General features: G+C 37.9%; 1 protein-coding gene across 4 annotated transcripts in view; it reads right to left on the bottom strand.

Moving 5' to 3' along the window:
* The window catches only part of Qser1 (glutamine and serine rich 1), a 67,869-nt gene that overhangs the window by 29,554 nt on the left and 24,250 nt on the right, over window positions 1–14,065 (bottom strand). For all 4 annotated transcript variants that reach the window (XM_048443673.3, XM_085696710.2, XM_048443672.3 and 1 more), the window contains 3 exons: window positions 11,059–11,165; window positions 6,068–9,736; window positions 42–361 (listed from right to left, as the gene is read on the bottom strand). In XM_048443673.3, the coding sequence (XP_048299630.3) occupies window positions 42–361; window positions 6,068–9,736; window positions 11,059–11,165 (4,096 nt within the window). The remainder of the gene's footprint in view (window positions 1–41; window positions 362–6,067; window positions 9,737–11,058; window positions 11,166–14,065) is intronic.

Here is a 14,065-nt window from a genome sequence, read left to right as displayed (position 1 = left end):
ACATGCATTCCAGGTCCTTTAAGCTGGGAGCATTCACTGACCTTAAATGTCTCTATATCTTCTATCTTTACCACAAATTCATCACGTTCTCTGTACTGGCCTTCTCCTCCACTTTCTATATCTTCCTCATCTGTAAAACCTTCTATTGCAACTGTATCCTGTCCTTTCGCAAACTGGTCTGAAGGAAGACTATCAAGTTCGATGGCTTTGGGGGGTTCTGTGGAGTTTGCATTTTCCAGGGTGTTTACAGCAGATGAAGTCAAATGAAGGTCTTGTTTTGCACCAGCAGTGGAGGAAGTGGGTGCAGCACCAGCAGTCTCAGCAGATACACCAGGAGTTGTCACAGTTAGAGCTTCTGAAACTAAACAACACAAACAGAACCAATGACAAATATTTAAACAATCAAATGTTTGGAGAAAGGTCCAAAAACTTAGCATAAGTTATTTTTGTAATCAATTGCTTGGAAACAATTCCATGAGAAGAAATAAAGAAAACAGATGTTAATCTAATAATCAAAGATGTGCAAATTGAATCTGGACAGGAAGACTGGAGTGCAAACCTGCAGTTATGACCTACCACCTATCTATCAGTTCCTCAAACTACATTAAACACAAGAAAGATAATTTCAAAAGGAAGAGACACACAAACGTGATAGAAAATAGGAAAGAATCAGATAACCAAAGCTTTAATAACTCCTAGAAGAAAAGATAACTGGATATTGACGGGCCCAGTGGTTAAGAGCACTGGGCTACTTTTCAGAGGATCCTGCTTAGATTTCTAGCACTAAACAGTACCTCACAACTGTCTCTAATTCCAGTTTCAGGAGATCTGACGTACTCTCTGGCCTCTATGGGAACTGGGTATACACATGGTGCACAGACTTACAAGCAGCCAAACACTACCCCCAACAACAACAAAAAACAAGCAATTACTTCAAAACAGCACTATATACTAACAGATTAAATAAATTAGATGAAATAGACAAACTTCTAGGAAGATATAAACTATTAAAAAGAACTAACGAACAATGAAAAATAGAAGTAAAATAATCAGCCAAATAAGCAAAATTTAAAAATCATCCTATAAAGAAAATACACAGGCCCCTGAGACTGCTAAATTCTATGAAGGAAATAATATTAATAACTCCTCAACGTTAAAAGATATTTACAAAATACCCACAGCTAATATTCACTATATCTAAAGAGGAATACTGAGTGTTTCCCCCTAAGAACTAAGAAAATTATCTGTGGATGACATGACCTTGTATCCATAGAAAACCCTAAGGAGTTTACTGAAAAACTATTAGAACCAATAAACAAGATCAGAAAGGACGCAGGACACATTAAGGCAAATATATAATCAAATCTGTTTCTATATATTTGTAATGAATGTTTATTGAAGCAAATAAAATATTTAGGATCAAATTTACAGAATTTATACTGTAAATACTATCAAATATTATTCAAAGACATTAAAAAAGCAACAATAATCAAGAAAATATGGACAGACAGGTATTACACACACACACACAGAGAGAGAGAGAGAGAGAGAGAGAGAGAGAGAGAGAGAGAGAGAGAGAGAGAGAGAAAATATGTTTTCAAGGCAATGTTTCTCTGTGTTCTGGCCGTCTTACTTTGTAGACTTGGTTGGCTTCAAAGCCGGAGATCCATCTGCCTCTACCTCCAGATTGCTGGGATTACAGTCATGCATTATCACTGCCCAGCAAATAGCACTGCATTTATGACCAAATGATTTTCACAAAAATGACAAAGCATTAAAGGGCAAAAGATGAATCTTTTCAACAAATGGTATCAGGACAACTAACAGCCCCTATGAAAGAGTGATGTTGAACCTTTACCTTGTGTTGTATACAAAATTAAATAAAAACAGATCACTTACCTAATGCAAAAGCTAAAATCATATAATTATTTGAAGACAAACTGGCATAATTCCTTACCACCTTAGGTTATAATTTTAGCATACTACCAAGTGTCTATGGGACCAAAGAAAAACAATGGTGACCTCATTAAATATGTAAATCTTATAACTGCTGTCACCAGCCAAATAGATGAGAATGACGTGTTTAAAATTAGGTGTTTACCAGAGACGTGTATCCAGAATATATGTAGAACACTTACAGCTGTATCATAAAAAGAGAAATCATCAATTTTAAAAATGGGCAAAGGGAGCTGGAGGGATGGTTTAGTGTTTATGGGCATTTACTGCTCTATCAGAGAACAAATCCTGACACCTCCCATTGGGCGACCCACAAACCTTCTAACTCTCTAGTTGCAAAGGCTTGTTGAAAGTTGCAGAAGCTTGTTAAAACAAGCTTCTGACCTCTATGGGCAGCTACTCACCGACACACATTACACACACACAGACATGTAAAATAATCTGTTTTTAAAAGTGGCCCATGGATATAAACATATCTGAGAAAAATATAAAAATTTATCAATAAACAAACATGGTGGCACACAACTTTAATATGTGAGTTCAAGGCTATCTTAGCCTATATACTAAATTTCAGCCAGTCAGGACTGAGTAAGTAGGCTAGACATGATAGTGTACACCTTTAATCCCAGCGCTCAGGAAGCAGAGGCAGGTAAATTTCTGTGACTTCAAGGTCGGCTTGATCTACACAGTGAGTTCTAGAACTTTATCTCAAACAAATAAACACCAACAAACACATAAAAGTTCATTTAATAGAGATGAAAAAAATGTATTCAGAAGGCAGATGTAGGAAGATCAGAAGTTCAAGGTCATCTTTTGCCATAGAGTTCTAAGCCAGCCTAGGATACATGAGGACCTATCCCAAAACAAAGGATGTAAATAAATATATTAAAAACCAAACAAGTATCCAAATGAACCAAAAGTTAGCCTTGAACCCATGTCTCTCCCTCAAGTGCTGAGACTAAAATGAAGCAATGCTATATAATGTGTTACTAGTGATATTAAAGCTAAGTACAGTGTATCTACATATACAACAAGCAGGTGTAAAAGCAAAGCAAATCACCTAGTGGGGAGCTCATAGGTTATATGGTGGGTTTAACTTACTATGTATGCTTTCTAGAGAACAGCGTTTATTATGAAAACTTTCCTCCTTTGCTCCACATTCTAGCCACCTTCCCTCGTTTTCAGTGCTACCCTGTCGCAAGTCAGTGTCCATTCAGTTTTAGTTTCTGTTTTAAGTAGAGAATTATTTAGGAAGGTGAGTACCTCCTTTGTTCCTTTCTTTGCTAAATGCTAATTCTGCTCATGAAATTACTATATGGTGTTCATGAAATATGGATAGCTTGGACAGTATCTATATTTTCAAATTTATGAAAAATTTACTGAATATTTTGCTTTGCATGTTTGAATATTTCCATACGTGATTTATAGTGCTTAAGAAAAAATACTGTTCCAAAAGAAAACACAGAAATAGAAAAAAATACATTTTAAAACATTAGCAATAACAAAATTGGGATGCCAATGTTAAAAACTGGAATCATTAAATGGGAAAAAAAGGATACATTTTTTTCATGGAAAAAGAAAATCTAACTAGAAAAATCTTATATACCTGGCCTGGGTATGGTGACACACACCTTTAACTCCAGTGACTGGGAGGCAGAGGCTGGCAATCCCTGTGTATCTGAGGCTTCACAGTTTGCCTCATAATAATGTAACAAATTAGCTAAAACGGAGAAAAGATACAATCTCAAAAAAAAAAAAACCTAAACATGCACCTAATCACAAAAAAAAATCAAAGCATAACAAGTAAATTACCACTGGGGACCTAGATTAGTGGTAGATTACTTGCCTAGCATGTAAATAAATAGAAAGAGAATATTCCATCTTATAAGTATATAACCCAACCTTAAAAAAAATCACTAATATCTTGATATGCCTGTTTCAGCCATCCATCACTTTCATAATTCCTAAAGCATTTATATTTTTGTTTATTGTGTATAGTCTGTGTGTGCGTTGTGTGCTACAAAGCTTGTTTGGAGTTGGTTCTTTCTCCACCTTTACATTGTGTCGAGGATAGGATCAAACCCAAACTGTCGACTTCCTGATAACTGCCTTAGCCCACTGATCCACCTTGTCTGCACCTCTCTCCACAAGAAACTCTAGGTAAAATGTTTTTCTTGAAGAAAGAATCAACATTTCTTTCTTTTCAAATTTTATTTATTAGTTATTTACTTTTATATTTTCAAGCGTGTGTGTGTGTGTGTGTGTGTCTCTCACTATATAGTTCTGGCTTTCCTGGAACTCATTATGTAGATCACGCTGACCTCAAATTCACCAAGTTTCACCTCCCTCTGCCTCCAGAGTTCTGGGATTGAAGGTATGTGCCACTATACCTGGCTTCTTCAGAAATTTTTTAGAAGATATACTTGAGTAATAATACCAAGTAATATTTGCTTTTTCTTTGTATTTATGGATTATTTACCAAGTCATTTACAAAATTCATAAAATTCTGAAGGATGTGGTGGTATGTATCTTTGATCTCAGCACAAGTGGATACCTGTGAGTATGAGGCCAGTCTGGTCTTCACAGTGAGACCTTGTCTCAAAAAGGAATTTTTTTTCCTTTTTCTGTCTGTTTCTCTATATAGCCCTAGCTGTCTTGGATCTTGCTCCATAGACCAAGCTTGTCTCAAACTCTCAGAGATCCACATGCCTGTCTTCTGAGTACTGGGATTTAGGGTATGTGCCACCACCACCGGGCAAGTTTTGTTTTTTGTTTTTTTTTTTTGAGACAAGGTCTCACGCTAAGCAGCACTGGCTAGTCAGGAACTGTTATGTAAATTCACAGAATTCCTTCTGCCTCTGTCTCCCGGAGTGCTGAGATTAAATGGGTGCATCACCATACAAGATTTTGTTTTTTAAGAAAATCTCATGAAACTCCAAATAAGAATCCTTTAAACATATTTAGTATCAGACATTTATGTTAACTATCTAGGATACCAATTGTTTCAAATCACCTAAGTGAAGATAGCCTCAATTTGAGATAAGTATATTGCAAAAGAGTTTGTCTTACAACTCCTATTTATACAAGAGCTTAGCAGGATTACAGGTTCTAAAATCATTGAAACCTAGGTTCACAGCTGGCCTTGTCACTTGTCACTAGTTACGTGGGAGTAGTTCACATACCCTCAGTTAAATCACATGTGCATCTCTCTTTCAGTTTACTTATTTTTAATGATGTGCACATCTATAACTAGGTACAAGAGTGCAGGTGCCCAAAGAAGCTGGAAGCATCAGACACCCCCTAGAGCTGAAGTTACAGGTGGCTGTCATACGCCCAACATGGGTACTAAAGAAATCAAACTTAGCTCCCCTGAGAAAGCACTGTGTTTTCAACTCTGGAGCCATCTCTGCAGCCCCTTTCTGTGTGCACATTTCCTAACCCTTTTTCCTGGCACAGAGGTATTGGCTATATAAATTGCTGTAGTATTTTTCCTTAATCTGTTCCTTAAAATAGTAAATTGTGACTGAACTGGTGGAGCACACCTTTAATCTCAGCACTGAGTACAAGGTCAGTTTGGTTTATAAAATGAGATTCTATTTTAAAAAAGAGAGAAAGAATGTACTTCCCTGTTAACTATTTATTCAAGATACTGCTTCTCAAAACCTTTCTTATGTTAATTGAAGGAAAAAGTGAGGTATCTATCCCAAGATATGGGAATATAGTGAGAAACCAGCACAGAATCCTGAAGCTCTCTCTTGAACAGATTAATATGCATTTTGTATAAAACCACACCTAATAGTAAAATGCTAACCTTTGGGTAAAACTGGAATATTAAGAAAATATTATACAAGAGGTATAATGCTTCCTATTCCAAAACTGCCTTAAGATAGCTGTACACTTGTAGAAATGCAGACAGCGACTGTGTTAGGTGATATTTGTGGTATAACCAAAATTCTACATGTAAGGTAATATCAAAAAGCAAAGCCCGAAGACATTTTCTTGTCCCTAAGACATACTTGCAAGGTGCTTAACACTAGAGAGGTTAAAATGCATGCATAGCTGAAAGAGTAACGGCAGGGTGTCGCAGCTGTGGATCTGTCTAACACTTTACCTGTTTTCTTTGTCTTATCAGAAGTGGTATCCAACGCAGATAAGGGAGCGGAGATTTTCTTATAGATATCATGGCCACACATGCTAGGATCTTCCTCATCAGAAGAAAAGGAAGATAAGTGTTCTAAATTTTTGAGTTCATTGTCAACTTTCTCTGATGGACTGACCCCTCCAGTCTCAAACGCTAATGGCACAGGTGTTGCAGGTGACATCTTTGCAAGTGGTGGGGCACAGAAAGGATGAGTGACTTGGGTTCCTGACCGCCTGGTCCTACTAGGCATTCGAACAGCAAGGGTAGAAAACTGTTGCTTGGGCCCACACTTCAGGAAGTCTAAGAAAGAAGCAATAAATCCTGTTTTGACTTCTGGCTGCCTTTCCTCTACTTCTTTGATCTTCTGCCTCATTTTTTCTTGATGCTGGTAACCTTCATCACAGCCTTCTGAGGAAGAGGGAGTGTACGGTAAATACATGTCTGCACCCCTAGGGTTCTGGCGCTTGCTTTGAGCAGACTTTTTCGGTGGTTTCTGACTACTGTCCTCTTCCTCTTTACCTTGTCCTTTTCCTTTAGCTTTTTTCTTTGGAAGGTTAAAGTATGCTGCTTCTTGCTTTTCATCTTCAGTCTTGCCACCAGCTGCATCCCCAGGCTGGGCCATGGCAAGCAGTGCAAGTGTGTTCCTTCGATGGTTCGCCGACATACTGCTGTCGTCACCTACTAGGGTAAAATCACTCTCTGATGCTACACTCTCTCCACTTATGCTCTGGCTAGCAGAAACAAACTCTTGGTTTCTGTTATTATTCAATGCACTTTCAACAGCAATTTCACTATCTTCTTTTGACTCATGATTCATAGCCAACTGTTTCTTAAATGGGTCAGCACTTTGCTCCTGCGTTTCATGACCTGGTCCAACCATGGCTGAAGATGCTTTTGTGGGTATATTCTGACCAGGTGTTTCCATGTGCTGTTGATCGAGGACTGTTTTTGACTGAAGGGTGGGTACTGATGAAAGGTTTACAGTAACCTGATTTCCGCTTAGGGAAATGTCATTAATATTCTGTGGTTTTCCTACTGTAGCTGTTATGGAGTTAAAATCTGAATTCACATGTCTGACATCTAATGACTGCTGAAAATGAGATTTAGAATCACCACCTTCAACAGCCTGCATGGTTTCATTTGAAGTGGACTTAGAAAAGTCAGAAGGTGTAACCCCACAAGCTGCTGCTGTAGCTGCCAAGATGTCATCTACATTTGATAAAATATTTCTTTCATCACTGAGAAGCATTGCCTCTGGGAAGCACATTGATCCAAGAGAAACAAACTGATTCTTTGAATCATGTTGATTGGCTTCACTGAAAGGGCCCTTCGTTGTTAGCTGCTGCAAAGGTTTTGAAGGTTCAGGGAGGTCTAGTTTCATAATCTCAGAATTTTGAGGATGGAGCTGCTGTTGTGGATGCTCACCATTGCTCTGAATGATGTGACCATCCATCTGAAGAAAAGAGTGGACTACCTGTTGGGGGCTCTGAACACGCTGTACTTGTAAAGATGTCTTTGCTTGTCCTAGGCTTGCCTGTAGAATCCCAGCCTGCTGAAGAATCTGTAAGTCACAGGCAGAATCTAAAAGGACTGGTGTATTAGGAAGAGTCTGATGACTATGCCCCAAAGCATGATTTGAAATCTGTATCTGAGATGAGGCACTAATTAGATCATGCTGTTCCTGAACCTTGGCTTCATGAATCTTATGTATGAGAGAATGCTGCTGGTTGAGGTCTTTTGTATTCAACCTTATCTGTGGTGCTGGCATTAAATTTGTTGCCTTCTTAAGATCAGTATTTACTGCATTATTGGGCTGGCCACTTTGCTGGTTAAGTTGTGTCACTGTACCAACCATGTTTTCTTCTTGTTTTGAACCCTGGAGAGCAACTCCAACAACTTGGTCTTCAAGGTGGGAGTTGTTTCTGGTTATATTCTGAGAATATCGGTCATCTGACTTTGACGTCTTATAAACTGACTCTTGAGCATTCACTTCTCCATCAGGCAGCCTTTGGCTTGATGACTCAAGAGAAGCCTGTGACTGCAATGCCTGTAACTTTTGCATTGGAAAATCATCATTTTGCTCGGAAGATGTATACACATTTGAGTCAAGTTTTCTCTCAGCGTAAGTCTTTGGATCAGGGGAAGGTATGCTATTCTGCATTGCCTGACCACGAGTAGAGGATGCAAAAGATGACTGCACAGCAGGCAAAAACTTTTGGGGCTGAGGCGGTGAAGATCCTTGGGTATGAGTGTTTGGGGATGAATGCATAGAAATATAATTTGGTGTTGGGCTAGAATCTGGCAAGTTCTGACCCCGGGAGGCAGAAGAATAAGAAAGAGAAGGGGCTGTTAATGTCAGAGATTGTACCGATGCATAACTTTCTGAAGGGCTAACAACTGATAAAACTTGTGATTGAGATGAATAACTGACCTGTGTTTGGCTAACTGGTGACAAACCCTGAGAGTGACCAGATGAATAATTCTGAGGCTGACTGACTGATGCCAGGTCTCCTGTTTGAGCAGGGTAATTCTCATTTGTAACTAAAGATAATACTTCTTGCTGATTGGATGAATAACTAAGTGTCTGATTTTCAGAGGTTACAGGCTGAGAAGACCCAGAAAAGGCCAATGTTTTGTATAAGGATGGCAATTTCTCAACCCTGCTGGACCTATAAACCTGTGAATGAACAATAGATGGCACATTATGTGGCTGTACTAAGCCATAATTTTGGGACTGACTGACTGATAAAAGACTAGGTAGTTGTGCTGTAGAATAAATTTGTGCTTGACCTGATATTACAGAACTCTGGTTGTGTAAAGGTTTAGAATAGTTTAGTGTTTGTACAGGAGGAATCACACTTGATGTTAGTGGTTGTTTTGTAGAACAAGCGTCTACTTTTGTAGCAGAAGGAAGATACCCTGATGATGGAATTACAGATGAATAAGACTGAGCATGTTCTGCTGAGACCTGAGGGGTCTTCTGTTGCAATGCTCCATTGCTCACCTGAGTAGAATCTCGAATTGAGCTACAGGATAAAGTTGACTGCCTGGATGTTTCCTGAAAATTACCAATACTTGCACTTGATAGATAACTATGTAAGGGAAGCTGTGAAACAGTCAGTTGTGCCTGAATAGACTGGGTATCTGAAGGCCGCTGGTGGTGTTTAATAACACTACATTCTCGAAGAAGGGCTCTTTCAATGGAAGCAGCAGAACTAGTAAAAAGAGTTGAACTGTATCCTTGAGGGGTTTGCTGGGCTCCCCCAAGTGTTGAAGGCAATAAACTAAACTGAGGTTGTAAGAGATGTGGTGCTGACTCTTGAGCTGAGCGATATGTTGAAGATTGAGGTGGTATGCTATTACTTAATGCAGAACTGCCCAGGCGCTCAAATGCCAAAGCAGTTGGAACAGTTCCTTGGGAAGTCTTAATTTGTAGCAAAGGATCATGAGGGCTTAAAATTCCATTTGATGTAGTGTTAAAAGATGAATCCTGAAGCACCAAAGGTGAGGTGGTCGCAAAGTTTCTATTGCTAAAAGTCGCAGGATGCTGATAAGCGGATAGTACAGGTGGCGGAAGTGTTCCAGAGGTTGGCAAGGGTCCTGTAACAAATAGCTCAGTTGCTGCTGAGGAATGCATGCCTATGAAGAAAACATAAAAAAATCTTTAGGTAATTATAGCACAGGCATTTAAATAAATATTGACACAGTAGTGAAAGACAACTTTTACCCCATCAAGATGTCTATGGGTTAATAAAAAGCCTTAAAAATTGGATCTGTATGTAAACTCTTAAAATTACATTTATGGGAGCATGGGGATCTTGGGGGAGGATTGAAAGAGGGAGGGGAGAGGCAGGGAGGAGAGCAGAGAAAAATGTAGAGCTCAATAAATATCAATTAAAAAATAAAATAAAATTACATTTAAAATTAGTTTTCTTTCTTTTTTGTTTTTGTTTGTTTTGCTTTTTTTTCAAGACAGGGCTTCTCTGTGTAGCCCTATCTGTCTTGGAACTCACTCTGCAGACCAGGCTGGCCTCTAACTCAGAGAGAACTGCTTTCTGAGTACTGGGGTTGAAGGTAAGCACTATCACAGACTGACTTTTAGCCTGCTTTCTGAAAGCAAAATCAAATTCCTAAAATAAACAGCAATTCATATCTATAACAATTAAAAAAGTAAGTTTACACATGGAAAACTGGATAAATGCCATATGAAAATAAAAGTTAGTAAAAGTGTATATAACCCTCTGGCAGTTAATTTACTCCAAATTCCTCACACAAAATAATGAAGTAAGATGTACAAAACTTTAAAATTAAAATCCTAAATTGACTACATCTAACAAATAAATAAAAAGTAACAGAGATGTTGTTAACACTGTAAAGTTTTCTTTTTCTTTCTTTTGTTAAACCAAATTATATTCATTGAAGAAATCTCTTGCACTTTAAGTACTGACTTCTCTTGAATTGTCCAACATCAAGACACATAATTGTTATGAAAAAAATCAACCATTCATAGGAAATGTCAAGTAAGAGACTCACATTTCAAGACAGCATTCTTCTTTACAATTTCTATAGGTTTGTGTGTGTGTATGTATGTGTTTTGTGTTTTTTTTTTTTTTTTAGACAGCACTTCACTATGTGGTTTTAGCTGAACAGGATCTCATATAGACCAGATGGGCCTTGAACTCACAGAGATCCACCTGCCTCTGCCTCCCAAGTGCTGGGATTCAAGGTGTGCGCCACTATGTGTGACTCTGGTTAGGTATATATTAAACCTACAAAGGTGCTAGAAAGAAAAATGTGTCCGTTTATTATCATTAAAGCCAAACATTATCTCATTTTCATTTTATAACATTTCCATGAAATAGATGTCTTATATATTATGTTTATAGACCAAAATGTGAAAGCTGATTTTTCTTATCCACTCAGTATAACCACAGTCATAAACTTAACAAAAGGACTATTACCAGTTGCTTGAGGTGTGGGAGCATAACCAGGAAGCTGATGAGAGGCTGCAAATGTCTGTCTCTGAAGGATATCTGATTCAGACTGTGAGGGATGTCCATCTTCATAGCTTAAATGAGAGAGGACAGTATTAAAATATATAATACAACACATATACTCTATGTTATAAAATGTAGTAAGTACGTAATACAAAGTACAATATATAAAATAATTTTACACACACACACACACACACACACACCCACACACACCCAAATGAGATAATCAGAATATTTACAGGAGAGCAACTAGCAGTCGCAAAAGTTGTGTTACCCAAAAAACACACGAAACTAGCAAAAATCAAAGCATAAAACAGAAATAAACTTCACAGTTAGGGATGGGAATGCATGCATAAGTTTATTATAGTTTATATACTGGAATATACCCATTTTAAGAACCAGGTTCGCTAAATTCTATAAATTAATATCTGTTTAATAAGCACAAAGCAAATTAATCATTATATAGACAATACCAAACAACTTTTTAAGTTAGCGTATTGGTTAGACAGAATAATGCTCTGCATTTCATATTTCACCAGATTCACATCTTCCATCCCTGCCTCCATCCTAGTTTACCTTCCTCTTCGAAAACAGTCCCCAAGGAGGCAGTGGCAAATGCTTTTAATCCCAGAACTTGGGAGGCAGAGGCAAGCAAATCTCTGTGAGTTTCAGGACAGCAAGCACTACACAAACCCTGTCTCAATAAAAATAAAGAAAAAAAAAAGGAAGAAAGTTCTATATTGTGTCTTATACTTTTATGAATATATTAAATTTAAGTATCTGATAATAAATACTATATAAAACAATGTTTTCACAATGACATTTTTTGAACATGTATAGCATTTACTTATACCACATTTGGCTTATCCAGTCATGCAGTGACGGACACTTAAGCCAGTATCACAACCTGGCTAACATGAATACTGATAGTCTAAACAAGATACCCATCACTGCAGGTATCTCTGCCCAATGCTAACTTTGACGCCTTAAACTATATCACCCAGGCGTAGTATAGCAGGGTGATATGAAGTCTTTGAGGGCTCTCAATAATGATTTCCACAGCATGTGGACTAATTCATATTCACACAGATAGTATATAAAGGTTTTCCCTCTTCTCCCAACCTCTACATCTTTTATTTTCTTGATGATAACTTGGGGTAAAATGCAATCTCAGTGTGGTTTTGATATACTCTTTCTGACGGCTAAGAATATTAAACAGAAATGTTTAATTCACTGGTCTGTTTATTGGTTGGGTTACTACCTTAGTATGTAGTTTTAAATTTGTTACTTTTATGTGTATGTGTCTATGCCTACATGAATGTATGTGTATGATGTACACATAAGGAGCACTAGGAAGCCAGAAGAGTGTGTGGAACCCCCCTAGAACTAGAGTTACAGACAGTTGTGAGCCATCATGTCAGTGCTGAGAACCACCCTGTCCTCTGCAAAAACAGGAAGTGCTCTTAACCTATGAGCTATCTCTTCAGTCTCTAGTGTGTAGTATTTAATTTTTTGACTTTTTATATAACCTGGCTATAGGCACAGATAAGGACTTTCTGAATGGTCTTCAGTAGTTCAGGAAATAAGAATTAAATAAATGGGATTCCATAAAACTAAAAGATTCCTTCCAATACATCAAAGGAACCGTCACCAGAGCAAATAGCTGACCTACAGAGCAGGATCCTCACCTGGCAGAGAATATCCAGAGAATACAAGAAACAAAGTTTTACCCAAGTGTTTTGCCCAGGCCAGGCATGGGAGGGAGAAGAAGGATCTTTGTAAATTCTAGGCCAGCAAGGGTTAAAGTGAGATCCTGTCTTAGCAAAACCAAAACACAAATCTTTTCCCCAGTTTTATTCAGATTGTTTTGCAGTTTCATATTTTACTTATTCACAGTCAACCTTAGGAGGAAAATTGTAAGTGTAAAATTTTCAGAAATAAGCTGCGTTTAAAAATTATTAGAATATATTAAGTGTACAAAGCAATGGGCTTCGTAATGATTTTCTAGTGTATAATGTATCTTTCTTTCTTCCTTCCATCCTTTGAGACAGTGTCTTGCTATAGTACTAACTGATCTGAAATTCTCTATGTAGACCAGGCTACCCTCAAAGTCACAGAAATCCACCTGCCTGTGTTGCAGAATATTTGTTTACACTGCAAAGACGTGTGTTTGCCAATGTATCTTCTGACTGGTTTAATAAAGAGCTAAATGGCCAATAGCTAGGTAAGAAGATGTTAGGCAGGACTTCCGGGGACAGAGAGAATCTGGGAAGGAGAAAGGTGGAGATGCCAGGAGACAGAGAGAGTAAACAAGAGGTACAAGATAAGAGAGAAGTAATGCCAGTGACAGAACATAGACTAATATAAATGAGTTATTTAAGTTATAAAAACTATTTAGGAACAAGCATTAAGCTATAGGCCGAACTTTCATAATTAATAATAAATCTTCATGCCATTTTCTGTGAGCTGTCAGCACAAAGAAAAAATCTGACTACATGCCTTTTCTTCCAAGTGCTGAGATTAAAGGTGTGTATGCTCAATTATATCCATACCCACCTTACCCTCTTTTGTTGGTCTCTGTGAGTTCAAGACCAGCCAGAGTCTTGAACAGTGAGACCCTAAAAGGGCTACTGGAGAAGAGAAAACAAGAATCAGGACAGCCAGGGTTAGAGTAAAACCCTCCCTCAAAAAAACAAAACAAACAAGAACAAAAATCAATTCCTTGGTCAGATACAAATATTTTATCCCAACCCATAGCTTTCATTTTTCTAAAAATATCTTCAAAATATCAGTGTTAATTTAAATACATTTTGACATTTGGCTGAAATATATATATTTTCTCCTGAGATAGAGTTTCTCTGTAGCTTTGGAGCCTGTCCTAGAATTAGCTCTTGTAGACCTGGCTGGCCTTGAACTCACAGAGGTCCACCTGTCCACCTGTCTCTTCCTCTCATGTGCACCACATCACCAT

The sequence above is a fragment of the Myodes glareolus genome, chromosome 10 (genome assembly GCF_982192425.1).
Source record: "Myodes glareolus chromosome 10, mMyoGla1.1, whole genome shotgun sequence".
Lineage (NCBI taxonomy): Eukaryota > Metazoa > Chordata > Mammalia > Rodentia > Cricetidae > Myodes > Myodes glareolus.
Note: the sequence above shows the minus strand (reverse complement) of the source record. Positions and strands in the feature narration are given on the sequence as shown.